We start from the raw sequence: 20,855 nt of genomic DNA, 5'->3' as shown, positions 1-20,855 counted from the left end.
TATGGTTCATTATCAGTGCTTTTGGTTATACTTACATACTTAGAACTTTCTAGCAGCAGTGAACCATATTCTTTTCTCTGAAGATGTCAGATTCTTGGCATTATTATTTTCTTAGGGGAAAAATGAAGTTCCTTGGAGTGACAAATGAGCTTGAAAGAGGATGTGGGATTATTTATGTATATATTTTTTTAAGTCATAATTTTAAATGACGTGATCAAGCCCTAAGAAGAAAAGAATACAAATTTTGAAAACTGCAGTTGCTCCTGTACTCTTTTTGGTCACGTCCATCGCACTGAATCCAGATTTTGCCACTTAAGGGAGGTGAATGTCCTGGTAGAGAAGATGAACATGGGCACAGAGATTTTGTAGAGTCTCCATCCCCAGTGCAACTTGATCTAAGTCGGTCGTGTTTTGGGGGCAGACACTGCAATAACTGATGTCTGCACATTGCACCTATATAATATTATGATTCTGCCTTGCAAAACAACACTTTAAAAAAGGGGAGAAAGGCTCACTTTTCAGTTTAGAAGCATGTATCGTGAGTGGACGCTTGGCTAAGGGCAAGGCCTGCTTTGCTGGGGCTGGCAGCATTCCTGCCATCGCCCCCAGTGATGGAGGGCTGGCCCCTGTTTGCTCAACAGGGGACGATGTTTTGTGGCCCTTGAGCCGACAGGGATGTTTTCTAATCGTGTAGCTATCATGTTTTTAAACTGCCTGTTTGAACCAGTAGGCCTGCAGAAGTTGCGGGTAGTGGTGGTGAGTACTTTGTGATCTAATCTACTGTTTCACGTGAATGGGGTACAAGCTGCTCTCTGGGTTTTTGATCTTTGACATACTGATGGGCTTAAAACAGCAATGGGGAACGTGTGTCGGTGGAAATGCTGGCTGTGCCCGAGCTGCCAAGAAAGGCTGAGGGGACGTCGGTAAGTGTGCTGCCTGCCGAGTGTTTGCTTCATGACTGGCCTGGAGGAGTTGCAGGAGTTGGGTTTTATAATGGTGCCAAGGAACACCCAGAGAAAGGGACGGGTAGCGCTGCTTTCTGCATCGGTTCGCACACCGATTGCGTAACTGGTTGGGGTTTGTTTTTATTTTATTTTACTTCTCCCAGCCTGCAGTCTGAGGCGTGGGCACCTGCACGTTGAGCCGCTTCCGACGCCGCGCTATGAAGCTGCCCCTCGTTTTGCTAACCTTCTTCAGAGCCCTGCCCGCGACCCGCTTTATTTGCGTTCGCCCGCCTCCAGCCCCCCGCTGCAAGCCCCCAGCCCCGCGGCCGCTGCTCTCCCCTCAGCACTTCCCCCGACACACCCCCACCCCCCCCCGGGCTGCTCCAGTCGCTCCGCCCGCCCCCCGTGCCTCCATTTGCGGCCGGGCCGGGCCGTACCACAGCGCCCCTCCCGCGGGGGGGCCGGGGGGCAGCGGCGGGCCCCGAGGGGCCGCGGCCGGGCCGCGGCGCCCCCTGCTCGCTGCCCGCCGCGGGGCCGGGCAGCGCCGGGCGACGGGGCCGGGGGGGAGGGGGGCCCGCTGCCGCCCCCGGGGCCCTTCTGTGGCGCCGGGGCCTCCCGGTCGGCGCCTCCCCGCCGCCGGGCGGTGCGAGGAGCCGGGGGAGGGCCCGGCCGTGGGGCGGGGGGAGCCGGGGCCAGCCCCGGCCGCCGCCGCCAGCGGGGCGATGAGGAGCAGCTGCCGGGCGGCGCCGTAGCGAGGCCGGCAAATGGCCGAGGGGCCCCGGGCCGGCCGGCGGCTGAGGCACCGCCGCATGGGGGCCCGGCGCTGAGCTTCGCCATGGCTGCGCACTCCAGGTACGGCCCGGCACCGGCAGCGGGGGGGGGGGGATCCCGGCCTCTGCTCCCGGTACTCGTTTTTGGGGGGTTTTGTCGCGGTTCCGTGCCGTAACTCGGCGTGAGGAGGCAGCGCGGGCTGCGGGCGGCAGCCCGGGGTCAGGCTGCGGGCGAGCTGCGGTTCGCCAAGGAGAAGCGGGGTACGGGGGGAGGCAGCCCGAAGGCAGCCTCTCCTCACCCAGCCGCCGCGCTTGGCGAAGCCACGCTCCTTAAGGGACGTGGGAGACATCTGGCAGCTTTTCGGCTGCTCTCAGGGGCGTTTCAGGAACTCGGCTTCGGGCTCCTTCGTCCCGCACCGCACGGCCGCCCCGCTCCCCTTCCCTGCGCGCAGGAAGAAAAATGGTGGCATCGCCGAAGCAGAAGTTTGGCACCGGCGCTGTGCTTTCGCAGCGGCGCTTCGCTGCAGCTTTGAAGCCGGGAGCTGGCTTTAAATTACAAACTGCAAAATGACAGAGCCCTGAGCTTCGGGGAGGAAGGGCTGGAAGATTGATTGCTTCGTTAGCAGCTGAACTCTTGTCGAGCTACAACTGCCTGCTCTTCTCACTGTGTGTGGGGAGCCCGGGAGTACTTAACAAAGAGACCAAGGTTTAATTTTCCAGCTTTTTTTTTTTTTTTTGCCTCCCCCTTTGTGCGATCGCTTGATTCGCATGATTTACTGGCCTGCATTATCAGTGCATTGCTTTAATAGGCCCACATGCTAAGAGAGGGTTCAGCATAAATCTTGGTGCTGCTGGCTGGCCTTGAGGCTTGGCTGGGCCCCAAGGCCAGGGGCATGCTTGCTGTCTCAGAGGTCGCACAGCCATTTTCTTGGGTGCCAGGGCCCAGCAGCAGCCCCCAGCCCCATCTGTAACCCACGAGGGGGAGGCGTAACCCTCTTGGGCCAGGCGCCGCTCCACCAAGAGCAAAATTCTGTCCGTCAAGATGCCCAGAATAGAAGGGACACAGGTCAGGGGCTGGCCTGTGGGGCCAAGCGCTGCGGAATGAGTGACCCACGGCACGTACCTGCCGCCCTGCTCCTCCATTCTGTGCGTTGGTTTCTGCTTCTTGTCAGGATGGTGTGAGGCTCTTACACTGTAAATCTGCGTCAGAGCATTTCGGCGCGGTGAGTAAGAAGGCAACCTCTGTGTGCTTCAAGATCAGTCTTCAATTCTGATAACTGATCACTTTAAAAGACGTTTAAAAGGGAGTAGGAGTGAAAATGAGCAGCAGAAATGAATCTCTTGCAGGAGAGAGGCTATGTTTACCAGTAAGCTTAGTGTTTGTGATACTCCTCTTTTGGTGGCACAAGCTGGCTGTGTTATCCACCTCACTGCAACAGATACGTGCTGTATGAGTGCATAAAAGCTTTTCTGCAACAGCAAAGGATGAATTCGTATGTACAATAAATAACTGGAGTTATGCTGCATAGGAAGGAGAGGCCAAATGTCTCTGGAATGAATTTGTTAAAACATGCCAGAGGGTTCTCCCTGGTAGGCAGCCGATGAAAGATGTGGGCGAGCTTTTTGGTTTTGCATCTCTTCTTAAAAAATAAAAATCTGCAAGCTCAGTAAATTACTGATGAGCTGGTATGATACAGAACACCACAGTGTTTAGGTATCGCTCAGTATGAGATCTTCGGGCACTCCTCCATCTGCTTGGGCTTGCTGTTTCTCATGCTGGGTGTTCAGTAGGCACAGCTAGTGCAAGGGATGTGAACTTGGGGAGGGTGCGGGTTTGGCAGCAAGAAAATCCTGCACCTATCCTTCAGCTTCAGTGCTGTGATCCAGGGCAGCTCCCATAGCATTTGGATTCCCTTGTTCTGAAGGGTGGAAGGATAAAGAAAACCAGGTGGTAAAACATGCCTGTTGCTGCTCGCCAGCATTTTAAAAACTACAGTAGTAGTGAGCGAGAAACTGGTGTGTTAATGGGTGCCGTAACAATTTTTTTTTCCATACTGAATCTTAAGAATGAATTACACAGTGAGTTGGGTGTTTTGTTTTAGCTGTTTGAGATGAATCAGCTTCTGCTACTGGCTACTGTAATTAGCTTATATCCAGAATCATTAGGTGGAGAAACCATCCCTCGGTCTGGGTTGTTCTGTGCAGAAAGTAGGGGGGTTGTTTTCAGGTTGCTGGCTGAGCTGTAGGCTTGCAGCCGTAGCTCTCTATGCACTCACTTCTGGAATGTGCGGCTGATCTGATGCTTGCAGTGTCCCCAGGCAGCACGGCCTCTGTCAGGTTTTTGTGCTGTATTCGGGAACGTGTGAAATTCAGAAGCTGAATCGAGCAGAATAAGGACAAGTTCACTTTCTTGTTGGATACGGTATGATGCTCAGCAGTGCTATGCAGCTGCTCCGAGGTATGGCAGGACCCCTAGGAGGTATGTGGGACTGACTGAGACCCTCTGTCAATGTGACAGCTCCAAGCAGAGGTCAGTGAGGCACAAGGATGTGGCTCCTTTGCCGGGTGGTGGAGCCCAGCTCTCTTCTGCTCCCTTCTTCATTAAAAAACAAGCTCTGCTGCAGCAATCGCAAGCTGAGGATCTTTAAATGCATAGCTTCTTTTTTGAAGAGGTAGGCTGCTGCTCTTGGGCTGGTCAGGATCATTGTGGACCCTGTTGGTTACACTTAAAATTATGGATAGATACTGTGTTACTCTGGATGCTAAGAATTCCTGATTGTTGTAAAACTTGGCTTTGGATGTGCTCAGCGTGGTTGCAGGTAGGCAGAACCAACTCCGTTTCCTTATCTTTGTAGGGCAGCACTGTCAGAGCAGCGTACAATCAGTGTCGTGCCGTCATCCCCGCCGGGCTCACCTTGCTCCTTCTGAGCTGGCCCTGCAGGGAAGGGTGAGGATGGGCAGCACCCTGGGGAGCCCTCCCTTTCCACCCCGACAGCCCCATCACCGCAGCTGGCCCCAGGGGCGCCTCGGAAGGGGGCTAGACCACTCATTCGGGTAGAAAAAGGAGCAGATGATGTGCCGAAAAAAACCTTGTGGCTGTACCAGCGTTTAAAACACAGTGAATGCAGCAAAACAGTCTCTTCTAAAGGGACTGATGCCGAGGCTTTTTCCCAAGGAAGAGCTACTTTGAATGATGCAGCTTGATTTTTTGCTCCGTGTCATTTTGCAGCTTTCCAGGCCAGATCAACAGACACGTTTCATAACATGTTTGTTCTGCGGGTCCTGTTGATACAGGCAGATGTGAGTATTGGTGATACTGCATTCCAGTCAGCTGAGGCAGGTGAAGAAGGGCTGAAACAGTGTCCAAGTGCGCCTTACCTGTAAGTTGAAAGCTAAAACATCCACCACGCTTCTCTGAAATCATCCTGGAGAATTACACTTGGGTTTTCTCTGGCATGCGATGTCTGGCTGCCCTGCAGCATGCTTTGCAGGCTCCTGGGGAGTTTCAGTCCACAGCTGCCTACTTGTCTGGGCTCTCTGAGCTTGCTGTGGGGCAGCCCAGCTGGAAATAGCCCACGACTGGAGCTCCTCCAGGGAAGAGGACACCCAGGATGTTTGTTAGGGGTGGTGGAGATTACAGGTCTAAGCTGTAATAGGACCCAAGTCCCCCGAAACCTTGGAATTGCTATTATCACAGTGTGCCAGCCCTGGGATGGAAGGGAACGTTTCCTCAGATCAAGTAATTTTTGCTGGGCCTGAATCTGTATTGTAGAGGAAGGCATCTTCTTGCTGCTTTTTAGGAGAAAGTGCAGGATGCAGCACAAATAGCAGGAAACAAGCTCTTAATGAACTGCATCAATTCTCCTCAGCCTTTTCTTTCTGTGTGTAGCCACAGTGAACGAGAGCATGAAGCTGTTAAATCCTTTAAAAGATGTTATCGAAGGGACCTCAGTAAATACATAGGAAAGCTGCTAAGACTGTTCCTCCTGTCGTGGTGGGCTACAGGGAGGCGAGGGAGAGTTTTCCACAGCATGCAGGCTGCCTTCCTACTGCCAGCTGCAAGTACAGGGCGGCAGGGAGCTCAGAGGCTGTTTAACCTCTATTTATAGGAAAGCACTCATCCTGTTTGGGCTTGAACGTGGCACAGAGGTTTTTTTCCCTGTGGTACATCACCGTGAAAAAAGCATGGCCGTGCTCCGTGTTGCAACTCAGGCTCCTGGGGCTGGTTCTGGCCATGATGCAGGGCAGAAGACACACGTAGCGCTGGGGTGGAGCGACTGGCTGGGGCAGACATCGCTCCGAGATGCGTCGTGTCACCGTGGGAGGATGAAGGCAGAGCTGCTTTGCTCGGGTAAAAGGCTTTACTGGGGAGCAGGCAAGTGCTCATGCAGATTTTCCCCAGCTGTGTGTTCACGGACAATTTGGGGAAGCAGCCCCCAGGTGCTGTCTGCTGCTCAGGTGCGGAAGTCATCCGTCGCCTGGTTTTACCACACGGGTTTGGCTTGGCGTGTGTTAGGGTTGTTCTGCTGCCCTGATCTTGTAGTGGAAGGGAGGGAACCAGCTTCATCACAGCTGCTCTGTGCTTCATCTGCACACGTTTGCCTTCAGCATTAGCCTTGTTTGTTGTTTAATAGTTAGAGCTGTCATTTTTCATTGTACTAAATGTTTGTTTTAACAGTGATGGGAAGTTCCAGTGTTGTTCTGCAGCGTTACCCGTCAGGTTAAGAGAAAGCAATGCCCCTGCTTTAGTTTTTAGAGAGAGGTCAACAAGCAAATGGTTAATGGTTAACCTCTGTGACAACAGTAAAACTCATTCTCAGAACTGTAAAAAAAAAAAAAAAAAAAAAAAAAAAACCAGCAACCTAAAGCGTGGGTTTCGTTTGTGTACTTGTTAAAGGAAAAAAAAAAAATCCTCACCAAAACCTAAACAGGAAGAGTACAGCAGATGCTGGTTTTTTGTGTGTGTTTTTTTTTTTTTTTTAAGAAAAGCAAAGTGAGAAGAAGTGTATGGTAGTGTTTGAGATATATATATATGTGTGTGTGTATATACCTTTTTGCTCAGAATACCATTCATGGTGTAATCTATAAGCAGTAATTGATGTATTTGTTCATCAACATAGGAGCAGCACCTTCGTGGCACAGTAGTGTTTAGCAGCTGGTGTGTGTATGCGAGGTATGTGAGTGCGGGTGCCTCCTCTGAAAGGCAAGTCTTTTTTTTCCTCCTTTCCTGAGCTGAGTTACAGGCATTGCAGTTTGAAATACTGACAGCTGTTAGCATCTGAACTTGCAAGGAATTATTAAAATGTGTAGTGGTAAAGGGGTTTTTACATCTTCAAAGAGTTCGAGACACCTGGTAAGAAATTGCTCTCAATATTTGTGCGCTTCTGTAGTCTGTGAGATTGTATTTAACAAATATATTACAGAGCTAATCCATCTTTGCAAGTACGGCTGAGAAACTCTCATGATTGCTCTGCAGCTCTTGCTCAAGGCTTCTCTCTCCCCAGCAGGCTGATATGGAGAAAACACCCAGCTTTGAGGGCTGGGAAGAGAACAGGCTGTCGTCAGTCTAGGAGCACATTTGTTTGGGGCAGGGAGCTGGGCTTGCTCAGAGCCACCAGTGCCTGTGTCTGTGTGTTTACCAGGAGGAGTTTGGCTGGCGAGCTGGAAGTACAGGCAAAGAAATAGGCTGCAGAGGTGAGATAACTGCTGGCCAGCGCTGAGCGTCAGCTCCACCGTATCGCTGAGCTCCTGGAGCTGCCTATCTTAAAAGCGCTAAAACCCCTGTGGTTTCTATAGATGCAGAGGTGAGGGTGCCTTGGACACACATCACTGGGCACACGCTCTATGCCTCTCTCGGGAAAAGTAGATTTTCCTTGCTACTGCAGCGTAGTTGGAAACAAGAAATACACTTTGGTAGTGGTACCTGTCCGGGGGGAAACAAGGCAAAGAGATGATGATACCGGAGACCTCGTCTCCTGTGATTTTGAGCTGAACCGATGGCCGGCTGAGGTTCTCACATGACAGTGCACCAGGCAGTGCTTCTCCTGCAGGAGCAACCGGCTGGTTTTAAAGCTCTGTCGGTGCCAATTCACAAGCATGTCAAGTCCATAAGCTGTTTTCTTTCCCCAATCTATGACTATGCTTTATGCACGTTTATGTTGAAAGCTTGTGATTTTCAGTTTGTTTAAATGCTGTGTCTGTGAAATGTTTAAAGTGATGGTTTTTTAGTTTCACAGATCCTTGATTTAAGAGACAATGTTCCATAACTTCCTGCAGACCAAAGATACCCTTTTAATATTTTAGGGGAACGCGATCGTTACGCCGAGGTTTGAGAACACCGTTAATCATCTTTATCTGTTTGCAACCCCCTGTCCATTGTACACAGGCTGATTTCAGCAAACTAATAATAGGCTTGCTTTGCTTAGCTGGCTTTGTGAACCTCCTAGGAGTAAATGCCTGGTTCTGTGCAATGGGCCACAGGCCTAAAGAAAGCTGCTGGTCTAGCGACTAAGAAAATTCTGTTGAACTGCCCAAATCCTGGAGGGAAAGAAAAACAGTTAGATTTGTGTTCTTTTCTTTGAGAAAGTCTTGTCTCCTTTCAGAGGCACGACAATAACGAGATGTGGTATTCAGAGACGTTTTTTCCATGCCATTCTGCATGAAAATCAGTTGACTCATACATCGAGGCATTAAAAATAACAGACCAAAAAACTTCCTAAACTGGCTGACATGGAAAAATGCAGCAACTCAAATGTTTCGCCTTTGAAAAAATACTTTGGGTCAATTAGTGCCACGGAGCTTTCACGCATTATTCTCTATGATTTGTTCCAAAAATCCCAGCCTTCTCTGTTAAAGCACATGCTGATAAAGGAATAGCTCTATGTCTTTTGTTCTTCCGGTACAGGATTTTTCAGTGTTCTCAAGCTATCGGGATAAAAATGATGTGATGTTTGGAGGAGCTAGCTGAAATTCTTCCCTGCTGGGAAAAGGCAGAGTTTTTCAGTTAGATGGTATAATGTAATCAAGGATTTGCAAGTACAAGAGCTGAAGGAGAGCAGAGATGATGCTAATAGTGCTGTAGGAGTTGGGCCATCTAGTTGTAACAGGTGCTGGAGATTTTTTTTCCATAAGTTACCTATGAAAAAAAAATATTTTTAACATATTCAGTAAGTTCTATTTAAGGGGAAAAAGAGCTTCACTTTCTAGTTCGTCTTAGCAGGATACAAGTGTTTGTACTGAGCAGTTCCACAGCCTAACAGGGAGCCATTAGTAACAATGGCTAAAGGAAGAGTTACTGGCTCAGGTAAACTCATCTCATAAAATGAGCCCCTCTGAGTACAGTGGTGTGCTGAAGGATTGGTTCTGAGTAGCCATCTACAACCTGCAGCTTCTTGTGCAGGAGTAAACCATGCTAGAAACATGTTTTAGCCAGAGACTTTCTGTGCCGTTACATGACCTTGTGTGTGCGAGGCAGCCTGGTCTGTCTGAGATGATGAGTTTGACTTAGGAAAGGAGAAGAAAAAATGATGCTAACAGCTTGGTTTCCAGCAGAACCTAGATTTCCCCTCTGAAGCTGCCCTGAAGTTTTCTTCCATTTTTTAATCCTCTCCTCCTTCTAGGCCAGTTTGAAGCCCTCGATGGGTAAATGGAATGAGCTCGGCCTTTGAGTGACTCAAAACATGACAGCCCCGAGCTGGCGTTTCCACCCCTACTACGTTGGCACGTCGCTGAGCAGCGCTGCTCAACCGCTCCCAAGCCCTGTCGAAATACATGAATTGGTCTGGTTCCTGATGATTTGGAAGGTGTGTTTTCCTTCCAAGTCAGTCAAGCTAGCGGCCCTGTGGTAGGTGGGTTTCCCTAACTACGCATCCCTTTCCCATAGGTTTTTGGAGGCACATGCGGAATGGATGGGCAGGGAGCCTGTTGCTGTTCTTTCCCTTACAGCTCAGACATCTGATGCAGTCTAGCACTGCTTTTCACAGCCAGAACCTTCATTCTGTGATTTTTTAAATAAATGCAAACAGATTGTAATTGCCACACAATCTGATAACTGCAACCAAACCCACCTCAGGCTGGTTGTTGGCAGCTGTATTGGTGTGTGTTGATGTTGTTCCACTATTTGAATTTATTGTGGAAGCTTAGCAATTGATTAAAATCTGTTCCCAAGTGCTATTTTATTAAAACAAACAAAACCAAAACAAACCTATCCTTTAATGCATGCAAAGCCAGACACGATCTGGATTGTTTCTTGAATCTAATGAACAATAATTTGACATTCAGACCTTTCAGAGACTGGATCTTATGTCTCAGTCCTTGCCCTAAGAGCTGGATTTGTCTCTGTGCTGTACTTCGCTTGGTAGCAACACGCACGGATCACTTGGTGTCTCAGGTGAGGATGGTGCACATGGCCCTGTGTCCACCCAGCTCTCCTCAGAGTGCTTGTTCTTGGGGCTTTCAGATTCGGCAACAATTACTTGTGCTAGCCAGAACAGGGGCAAAGGGGAGAAAAAGTCGTTTTCAGCTGTTGCAAACATAAAACTCAAAAGTAATGTGAGTAACATATTCCCCCACCCCCTTCAAAAAGTCAGATAGAAATGTCGTATAGAAGATGGTGGTGTGAAGAGATCTCTCTTCTTTCCATGTTCTGAGAACATGTTTCCATGTTCTATCTTTTGCTTTTCTTTTGAGGGGTTTCTGTGCTATCCACCGTTTCACGTCTTCCTCTGGTCCTTTCCTTTCCTGCTGTGACCTTGGTGGGTGAGAGATGTCGATCATGGGCCAGATGAAGAAATAAACAACTTCTGGATGGGGGAAATATCAGGAAAATAATTTCTTTATGTGTCTGTTCCTTTGTGCGTGTATTAAATACCAAGGTAGTGGTTTCCTTTTTTTAAAATGGCTTCCTTTGAAAATGTGCCATCCACCTCTCTCCCAGCTTAACAATGGAAATTTACAGATGATAATTGATATAAGCTATGTTTACTTGAGTGTAACAACTTTAAAGACCATTTATGTATAGTAATCTGCCAAGCAAATTATGATTTGTTTAGGTTTGTTCAGTGTTTCTTTCCTTCCCCTAGAGGAGTCCCTCAACACGTGTGAAACAGGCTCGGAGGGCTGAGACACCATCAGCAGTCACTGGGGTTAATATGGTGCTTTTGAAAGGTCTTCAGTTAAGTGATGCACTTTTCTTAGAAAGTCCTCGAATGGTTCTTTCACCCTTCCTCTTCTCTTTCCCCTCGGTGAGCAAGGACAAGCATCTCACGTCTTCCCAGCACGCAGTAGCCTCTGGGTGGAAGCGATGCACGGCTTCTGCTCCAAATTCCATCACTGTCACTCGTGCTCAGGTCCAACTCGTGGCCAGCTGAGCTGTCCCCTTCTTTTGAAAGGCTTAGCTTGTGTGTTGTAAGGCAGTCGACCACTTTTACGATCGAGATCTGATTTCCTTGTTGCCTTTCAGCTCTCAAGTCCAGTTCCAGAAAGCATTCCGGTGAAGAGCCCTGCTCGAGTGTATGCACAACAGCAACTCTTTACCTGGAGCTAGAAAGTGAAATGTGGAGGATATTTATTGTGTCTGCATCTGTGTAAGCAGGTACTCAAAAAGGGCTCCTGATTCACAGCTTTAAACTGAGGAGTGACTTCTCTGTGTGTGCATGACAGAGAAGTGATGTGGGAGAGGGGAAGGCTGTTAGTCTCACCATTTCCTCTATTCCTGTTCTTCTGTTGTGTTGGTTCTTGCAAATGTCTTATTTTCTAAAGCAAAGAAGTGTCAAGTTAGAAAAAAAAAAAAGAAAAAAAAAAGGTGTTTTAGACCAAAATACTGGCCAGAAAGGATTCCAGTAGTTTTTCTGAGGTGAAGTTGGATAAAAGCAAGGTTTTAGGTAGAATAGGCAAAAGAAGCAATAGTGATTCTGTTCCTTCCTCCTGCCCATTTTTTCAGGTGCTTCTAGAAATACAGGTACCACATCTGTAGTGCAAAAACATTTATGTGTCTCTGGTGGTGTGTTTAGTAATTGTAACAACTGAACCACTGAGTAACATGGAAAAGATACAGACTTCTGCAGAGAGTATGTGCAGAAGATTTAGGGAAATTCTGTTTGAAAAACAATGAAAAAAAAAGGCAAAGAGTTACTGCAAGTCTTTACGATCAGCCTGTATTTTCTTGAAAACGCCTAGCTTTCCACGGATGACTGGGCTGGATGTGGCTTGGGTTATTTTGGGGGTTAGCCCGTGCTGGAGGTGTTGTAGCCTGGGGAGAGGCTGTTGGCGAGGCTTGCCACACCGCGTATAGCAGTGGCAGGCACAAGCCGGGGATGAGGAAGAATCCCCATCAGCATACGCAGAAGGATTTTAAAGCTGCTTTGGAAATTTGACGTGGTGCTTAATGCAGGGCATCTGCTGAGACCCTGGGAGAGCAAAAAGCCTCCTGCTCAGGGCGATGAATAAGCCTGGCTGGAAAAGGCACGTGGGAGGTTTGAGGACGAGGAACCCCAGGGAGAGGTGGTGTTGATTCACTTCTCCTTTTGAAGCTGCCTCTTGCCACCGTGCCATAGAGGATGGGGACTGGAAGAGGCCATGGGCTACTGCCGTGAAAATCGTTGAATGGGCAGAGGCTCCAGAGGTTTTATCAGGGAAGCGACCTGCCCCTGGAAGAAGTCCTGAATGGACAGAAGGCTGCGTGTGCCTCGTGGAGCTTCTCCTGTGAGATCCTACGGCACATTGGTGTAATTTGCCAGCCGTGGTTGCAGGTTTGGCATGAAATTACCGCTGTTATCGTCTGAGCAGATGTGACTTCCTTTGAGTGGTGGTTTCTGCGGACAGAAGGACAGCAGTTCAGAATGGGCTTGGAAAGACCCCAGTCCCTTAGAGAGTTCAAACTGGAAACAGAATGATAGAGAGGGTGTTGAAGCCAATACAATAGAAGAGTTGTAACGTAATTAACAAGGATGTTGACTAGTTGCCTTTTACCAGTTGGCTGTCAGGTTTTGCTTTCCTTGAAAAAGGGAAGCAAAGTTGATGTGATGTGACCATATGTTGTGATGGCTGAGATAGGCCTATTTTTATTCAGCTGAAGTTGAGCTTCCTCTCTGATTTGCATTTGCAGGAGTTGCAGCTGATCTTTCTGTTCACTCCGTGAGCTTCCTGCCAAGCTGAGCGGGAGGAAGAGCATCTTTCTCATTTGTCACAGCCTTGGTACTTGGCAAGGGCTTCACTGTATCGATCGTATCTCAGGGCTGAAGTTTTGCAGGTGACAAAGTGGGGGCTTCCAGCAGTAACCTGCAGTTTCTTTCTCGACACAACCAAAGCTGCTGCGTCTGCATGGAAACCCTCCTGTCCTGCATGTAGGTGTCCAGCCAGTGGCTCTTGACTCTGACCCAGATTCCCGGCTGGCGGTAAGCTCCTCCCACACTCCCTCCAAGCTGGCCCCTTTGCAGTCGTGCTCGCTGTCCTCTCCCTGATTTTGGGAGCCCGTCTCTGTTCCCGCTTGGGCGCTGCCTGCCCTTCTGAGGCTGCTTTACCGGGATCTGCTGGCGAGGCTCCCGTGGTTACGTTGCCTTCAGTTGCTCAGTTGTTTAACCAAGTGCTTTTAACGGGAACATGAAACCAGGCAGAAATACAAAACCTCACAGAGTAATCTCTTAATTGCAGTGCTGTCGATGTCGATCCACCCCCCGTGGTTACTGTACTTGCAGGAGGGTGGTGGGGAAGGAAGAATATTAATAGAAATAGGCTAAACACTTAAGAAGGATAATTTATTGCCAGTCCGAGCATCAAGCTAAGCATTGCAAATAAATGGACAATGTAAGTGCTTTTGGAGGCAGAAATTGCCTCGTTTGATGTAGTCGCTGTGTGGGACACCTAAATTCTGTGGGGATAAATACACAAAGAACAATTAATAGTGGCAAGATACACACGCCTGCTCTGTCCTGAGGCAACCCCAAAAAAGTGTTCATCAGCAGATTGCCCAGTTGCTGGCAGATGACTCCTGCTGTGCAGCAGTTTGCCATTTCAGCTGGAAAATGCATTGTCCCTCAGCCTTCCTGCAAAAATCATGGCTTTGGCTGCTACGTGGTTCACAAAAAGCAGCGCGTGGCTTTCCAGCCGCAGAGGGGAGGTGTTTGCAGGCACGTTGGCTTTAGGATTTCTGGGTACTGCTGTAAGCCTCCCAAGGCCCATCAGGCCTTACAGACGCCGTGTCAATCTTTGGGGTATCTCACCGAGGTTCAGCAGCAGCAGGCGAAAGCAGAGCGGCTCAGTATTGGTCTAGTAGTGTGTTGGTTGTACAGCTGCGTGCTCTCCCAAGCAGAGCAGGGTTATCAGCGAATTCCCACGCAGGGTAAACATTTTGGAAGCGGCCTTGCTGGTTCCTGTCAGCGCTGCCTTTTCCACCGCGTACCGTGGGCGATCCCTGTGCTGGCTCCACATGCTGGCAGGAGCCCCTCGGTTGCCCGAGCCTTTCTTTGCACGTTTGGGACATCCTGTGTTGCGGCTGGGCTCTCCGGGAAGCATGCGCGTGCCCGCCCACGTTGCTGATGGTTGTAGCCCCTGCAAAATGTACCGCATACGCGTATTTTTAGCAAGCAGCAGAAAGGAAAGGCGAAGCACCTCCGCATGTGTTTTGGAGGGACATATGCTTTGCAACGTGCATTAGGCATGCTTCAGTACCTGCCTAATGCTCCCTGTCGCGGATTATTGCCGTTGCATGGTTTGAATGCTTTCCAAGCCCTTCTGAATGACAATGAGCCGCTTTGTTATAGAGACATCAGAGTGATGGTTCAAATGCAGTTTGAAACCTCTTAATAACATCAAACAAAAGCGACAAACCATGGGAAAATGTGCAGACGGTTCTGTGTGTGGATGGAAAAATTAGGAAATACTTGTGGAATACCTGTAACCTGGCAGAGAGTGCAGGAAAGATTTTTTTTAAATAGGCTTTTGAGCGTATAAGCAGGCTTCTTCTGCAAACAGTGCTAATCTCTTTCCGTTCCTACTTAGTCCTTGCTATGCAGATAAGACTTGTTCAACCTGTTACTTTGTAGGTGCTGTTATATAAAGGGAAAACTCAGGGGAATAGGAAACCTTGTTGCATGAGTTGTTTGCTGCCCGTTTCTATGGAAGTATGGAAGAATTTAAGCCGTTAATATTCCTTGATTTTGCTAGTGCCAAAACCGGTGGTCTGCAGGCACGTGGTGGTGCAGGCAGTGCAGCTGACACTGAAATGAGGTGTCATTTGAAATGACACGTGAAATGAGGACGTGGGGCACTGGCTGGCAGCGTGGCCATGATGGGGCACCCGTGGACGGACTGCGTAGCTCTCGGGTCCTGGTGGACTCACGAGCTGCTTGGCGCAGCCTGCACAAGGTCGGCTGGTAGCAGGCTCTGCAGAAACCCAGCAGTGTGCTCACTCAGCTGGACATGCAGAGGCGGTAGCTGTAGGGTGAGGATGCTGTTCAACAAGAGATTTAAAATGCAGGCACACAAAGCAGCTGCTCAGTAAACATTGCAGGGTTTTGTTTTTTTATCCAACAACATATATCTTGTTAGACTTCTTTGGTGAAGTGGAGAGCAACGTTTTGTGTTCTTCTTGTTTTTTTTTAAAGAGGATTTAAGGAGCTAGTTCTATAAAATCAGTGAACAAAGTGAACAAAGAGCACATCTGCTTGAATAATTTTAATGTAGCCTTAAAGTAGAAAATGTATTGCATTTGACTTCTTGCACCTGCGATAAACATTGCTGTATGCTGGATGAACTGAGGTAGAATAATAGATTGCAAGACATGAATCCTTGATTTGCTGTTCAAAGTCATTTCAGGTGGATAATTAAACATCTTTTTTTTTTTTTCTGATATGTTGATATCTGGATTTTTTTTTGTAACCTACTTTTTTTTTTCAGAGCTTTTTACCATGACAGTTGTTGGAAAGGCTCCCCATTTTTGTGCGGCCCCCTAGGAAAGAGCAAGTGTGTTGGGGGACCACTGGGGGCTTTCCTTTACCGAGTACTTCTGTGCGAGGTCAGGAACACAATGTTAGGACAGTTGGTCTGAAGAAAACAGTAGTTCTAAGTAATCACAGTTCCTTTCTTATGATCAGTAAAATGAAAATGGGTGTGTGGGAATCAAAATCTTGTGATTGTGTGAACAAATGAATGAAATTTTGGGGTTTGGACCCAGTGATCTCTTGAGATTCCTTCCAACCCCTGCAATTCTGTGATTCTGTGAAATGGGTCTGAGAAATTGATACTTAAAAGGCAAAAATATGTTTTACTCGATCCCTTGACTATTAAATTCTTTCTGCACTAGTGCAACTTTGCTGCAGCTTTTTCCACTTAATCTCAGATTTACCTGTGAAAGACTTCTGGAACCTGTTGTAAGGGAACAGAAGCCTGATTTCATGATTTTGTTCCTCTCTTGGTAGTTCTCTGCTGCAAATGCCCGGTTCTCTTGCTGTGTTTAAGCATGTTACCAATGAATTGATTGTACAGAACAACAACAAATGCTACTTCACGCAGTACTTCAATGCAAATCGACAGGCAGGATAGTTCCCACGCAAATGGAACAGAATGGAGGTTTTATTTCTCTTCCTAGGCAAGCCTGGAGCAGTTCCCCAGAGCTGCTGCATTTCTACTGAGAGCAGGAGTACCGAGGCAGGTGGCTATGGTGAGAGAAGAAGATTTCATGCAGTACGCACGCGGCAAGAGCCCGTCCCTGCCAAAGAGGCTTGCTGCTTGCCACGTGGTAGCCGCTGCATTCCTCTACTCATATAACTGACTTGCAGAGCCGTAACAGCAGAGATTTGGCACAGAGATCATGGCACGGCTGCAGCGGTGCGTGCTGAATTGCAGTGCTGGAGGATCTTGCCGTGCTTGACCTAACTTGTGTTTCGGCGTTCCTCCACGTATTTCACTTCAGTCTCATCGTTTTCAGAAGCTGCGGTTTGTAAGCTAACACTTGATCTGGGTTTATTTATGTCTCTTGGGCTGACTTAATTGTTTTCATTATGAGTGGGATGCAGCTAATCAAGAGGAAGAAACACTGTGGGAGTGGGTGATGCTGCAGCTGAGTCAGTTCCTGAGCAGTGGGAGTTGATCCAGGTACCGCAGCCCTGGTGGAGACTTGGCTCTTGAACAGGTGCCCATGCTGCAACTTGTCCTGTTGGTCCTTTTCTGCGTCCTACTGCCTGACCGTTCCTTTCTCCAAGCAAATGGCTGCCGTGCCATCCTGACACGGCCACATCTGATCTCCTGTACGCATCCCTGGCATGTGGCAGCTGCAGAGTGCTTTTCCCACATTTCCCATCAAGTGGAAAACTCCCTTGCAGCAAGCTCCTGGTGCTGTAGGGCCAGGGTAAGTGCCTCTGAAACAGTTCCTGCCCAGTGGCTGCGCACAGTGGTTTGTTACCCTACTGCCGCTGTGCCTGCGCTTGCCCTCTGGCAGACTGGGAATAACGCAAGGTAGATTTTGTTGATGGGAGACTGTATGACCACCTTTGGCTGTTAAATCCTGAAAATGGGAAATTGAGGTAAACATAGATCCTGCTCTTGTGGTCAGGGTGGGTTTGCACATGGAACAGCTGGTGTAAAAGCTGCAGGAGGATTTCTCTTCACTGCCATAGGTAAAATACATTCAGGCTTTGGGTGGCACGTTTAAGTTGCATACATTGGAAAACAGGTTACTTTTTCAGAAGGCTGTGTACTGTGACAGTAGCCTTTCTGCACCCCTGGTGTGCTGTCATACATCTGTGGTGAGTTAAGCATACACTTTCCTTAGTGAGATAGGTCGCTTCCTCCTCAAGTTTCTTCGTGTCAAGGTTGTGTTGTAATGCTTTGGCTGTGAGGAACAAGACCAGCCCCCATCAGCCCTGGAGAGCGACCGCGACTTACATAAAAGAGGGTTTTTCAACTCTGTCTTCCTCCTCATCATTTGAGGAAATCAAATGAGAGTATGTCGTTAATTTCTCCCTTGCACATTGACAGTTTATTTTTTCGGTCAGGTTTCTCAAGATCTAACATGAAAAAATCACTGGGAAAAATAAGACAACTGAAGAAAATTCGGTGATTTATTCCTCCCTGTGTTTTTCTTCTTGTTTCCTTATTTTTTCCTCATGTCATTTTTGCATTAGTTCTACAGAGGAGTGCATGACATTTGCCGAGGGCTTTGTAATGACTTTTTTTTTCCTTATCCTCTATTTGGTGGACGTCTGGGCTTCGATCTGCAAATATGTCCCAGTTCTTAGGTGGGGAGCTCTGCTGCATCAGGGAGGCAGGGAAGCACTTGGCAGGTATACGTGCTGGTAAGGTTATTCTCCTAGCCTGCATGGCACTTGGTAGGTAAAAACATAAACATAAAGCTAAAAAAGGAATAGCAATTTTTGTGGTAAGGGTGATTCACAGGCATAAATTCCATAGCTGCTGATAATCTATTGTTCCTAACCAGGGAGAGCTTGCTACTGGGGTGTAGCTTTTTATCAGAGAAGCTGTTGCCTGTACATATGAAGTGTTTGATCAGAAGTGAGTCTCTCTGGGCACTATATTAAATGCAAAAATGGACTGAATTTTCAGTTTAAAGACATTCTTTTTCTTGTACGTGTTCTTCATGAAACTCTCTTGAAGAAGAAATTGAATTATTGTGTGCTGATTGCTGTATGATGCTCTGCTGGAAAAAGTATTGCTTTGTTTTGTGTTTGGTGACTTAGAGTAATAAGTTACGCTAGCCAGAGTTTCTTCTATAAAAAAAAAAAAAGTGTGGTACAACATAAACTCAGAAATCATGCTTCTCAGGGTGGGAGGAGAGACAGGAGATGAACTGAAGGGTTTAAAGCTATCCACCAAGTAAACGCTCCTTAGTAAATTGAAGAAGCTTGTTTTAGGAATGTAGGTTTTTTTCCTGCTTGTGCATTTAAAGTCAGAAACTGCGTCCTTCTTAAGCAATCCAAAAGAGTTCCTAAAGCAGCGCAGTGTAAGCAGAGTGGTGAGTTACTACAGCAGGTCTGTGCCCAGCAATTCCCAGGACTCTTAAGACTGTCAGTTCTGTCAGTGAAAAGGTGGGATGTGCTCCTGTCCTCGAAGCCACGTTGCCTGCTTGGTTCAACTCAGCTGCCCCGAGCTGCGTGTAGACAGGCAGCTCACTTCTTGTTCATCGCTGGTGGACCCGCGGGTGTTCAGAAGGAAGACGAAACGCTGCTGATGCTTGCTCTGTCGTGTGGAGGCATTTGGAGATGGCGGCGTGAGGGCAAGTGCTCGAGGCTGTTGGTGCAGAGTCGCAGCAAGTGTCATGCACCGTGGCTGTTCTGATGGAAAAATAAACTTCCGAGGCAGGAGTTGGCCTCAGCGTAAAGGAGCCGTCAGGAAGATAACAAGTGAGACTTGTCAGAATTGGGCCTGAGATCCTGCAGGGTGACACCCAGGCACGTCCGAAAGGAAGATGGAGAGTGACAAGAGTGACAGATGAAAAGTCGAAGGCGATTCTGCAGTCACTGTGGTGATGGATGGTGCTTAACAAACGCTATGCAGGGGGTCTTCCCAAAAGTCTTTTCCAAATAGCTTATGAGTCTGCATGCTGAAGCAGTGTCTGAAAAAAGGGCTCAGAAATGGTAAGTCGATGTCTGGCTGCTTGAAATAAGACAGGTGGCAAAAGAAAGCGAAATAAGAGCACGATGGCTGTGAGGGCAGGGAGAGGAATGGAGAGGCTGGTCTTTGAAATCTGATTTCCCTGTGCTTTGACAGTCGATGTTTTCTCTCGGAGCTCAACTTCTGAGCAGAGCCAAAGTTTACATTCTGGCGGAAAGGCTACACCCCACCCTGCGCGTTGGTTGATAATGCCAAGGCCTTGTATTTACTTGCAGCAGCCTTTGATCTAGGGAGGCGTGATGTAAATACCTGTGCAGGGTTAATGTCTTCTCTGTCAGTGTGGTAGTTTCTTCAGGACTCGTTGCAGACCAGTATGGGGCTGATGGTTGGTGACTCAGGGTCCCCTCCCTGGCCAAGCAGGATCCGCGCAGCGAGGATTGCCATTTCTCCGAGGGGCAGGTTCTCACAGCCAGGATGTAAGGTGCTGTCAGAGCAAGCTAGGCACATGCCTCCAGAAATACCATCGAAACTTAGCGCAGGTTAGTCTGCTCTCCGGGAGCATGCAGTGGCAGTGCCTCTGGAGCACTTGTGTCTGTGTGCTAAGGTTTGCTGGGCTGTAATCACCTTAGTGGCAGGCCAAAGTCTCCAGCTTCGGTAGGGAGAGCGAAGTTCTGCGCAACTGCCAACTCAGTTTTGCCCACTGCAGAGTAACCCCAGTGATTTGTGTGTGCATCTGTGTCCTGAGTAGGCTAATCTTTTGATCCTTTTCGATGAAGTGACAAGAGACACTGGCTCCTCTTGCCTGCTCACAGTTTCCTCTCCTTTCCTCAACTACCCGAAGAGACATAAGTGCCTTCGGGGCTGAAAGGTGGTCGGACCACATACTTGGCTTGGGGAAATCCTGAGACGTGTGCCTGATGAATTAGGCTGCTGTATACAGAGCGCTCGTCTCTAAGAGACAAAGTGGTCAGGATTTTTCATTGCTTCTACCCGGTGATTTAAATTTTTCACATTTCCTCCTGTGCCTGCCACTTCCAGATCAAACAAAGCCTTAAATTCATCATTGTTCCGCCGCCTCGGCTGTGCTCCTTGTAATTACTCTTCACACATCCACACCTTCATAGAAGCCCTCCCGGTATATTTGCATTTAGATGGAGAATGACAACTTTCGTGTTCCCTGCATAACTTGTAATTAACGCCTTTCCTGACAGCATTCTATTAACATCAGCCTACCGGGGAGAGGGTACAAGCCTGGGTTTCTTTGGAGACTTGATTTCTGGGGCATCCTGGGCAGAGAGACTGCCTCTTTTGGTTTGCTGAGGTGCTTTGATTACGACGTAGTTAAGTGCTCTTACTGAAGATGACAAAGTGGAGACCGTGTGAAATAATTGTCACGTCTTTGCAGATTTTTTAGGCTGCTGCTGTAGACAGCTGTTAAGTGAGGCTGGCCCTCAGCGCATGTTTCTGTTCATAGGGTGAGTGGTGTGTCTGTGGAGGCTGAGCTGTGGGCGGCTGTAGGCCCAATTCTGTGAAGGGTTTATCCTGTGTGAAGAACGTCACAGGAGGCGAGCTCCCG

At 48.4% G+C, this 20,855-nt stretch overlaps 1 protein-coding gene across 6 annotated transcripts in view; it reads left to right on the top strand.

The window, feature by feature from the left end:
• The first annotated feature begins 1,393 nt into the window (after positions 1-1,393).
• Positions 1,394-20,855, top strand: part of AFF1 (ALF transcription elongation factor 1) — a 77,183-nt gene continuing 57,721 nt past the window's right edge. For 2 of the 6 annotated variants that reach the window (XM_048074382.2, XM_048074377.2), the window contains exon 1: positions 16,771-17,057. In XM_048074382.2, the coding sequence (XP_047930339.1) occupies positions 16,972-17,057 (86 nt within the window). In that variant the 5' untranslated portion in view covers positions 16,771-16,971. Of the gene's footprint in view, positions 1,797-16,770; positions 17,058-19,240; positions 19,303-20,855 lie in introns of those variants that run through there. The other 4 variants (XM_048074381.2, XM_048074376.2, XM_048074379.2 and 1 more) reach the window with 3 other exon arrangements.

The sequence above is a fragment of the Anser cygnoides genome, chromosome 4 (assembly GCF_040182565.1).
Source record: "Anser cygnoides isolate HZ-2024a breed goose chromosome 4, Taihu_goose_T2T_genome, whole genome shotgun sequence".
Lineage (NCBI taxonomy): Eukaryota > Metazoa > Chordata > Aves > Anseriformes > Anatidae > Anser > Anser cygnoides.
The sequence above is the reverse complement of the archived record's forward strand: the minus strand, read 5'-3'. Positions and strand labels throughout refer to the sequence as shown.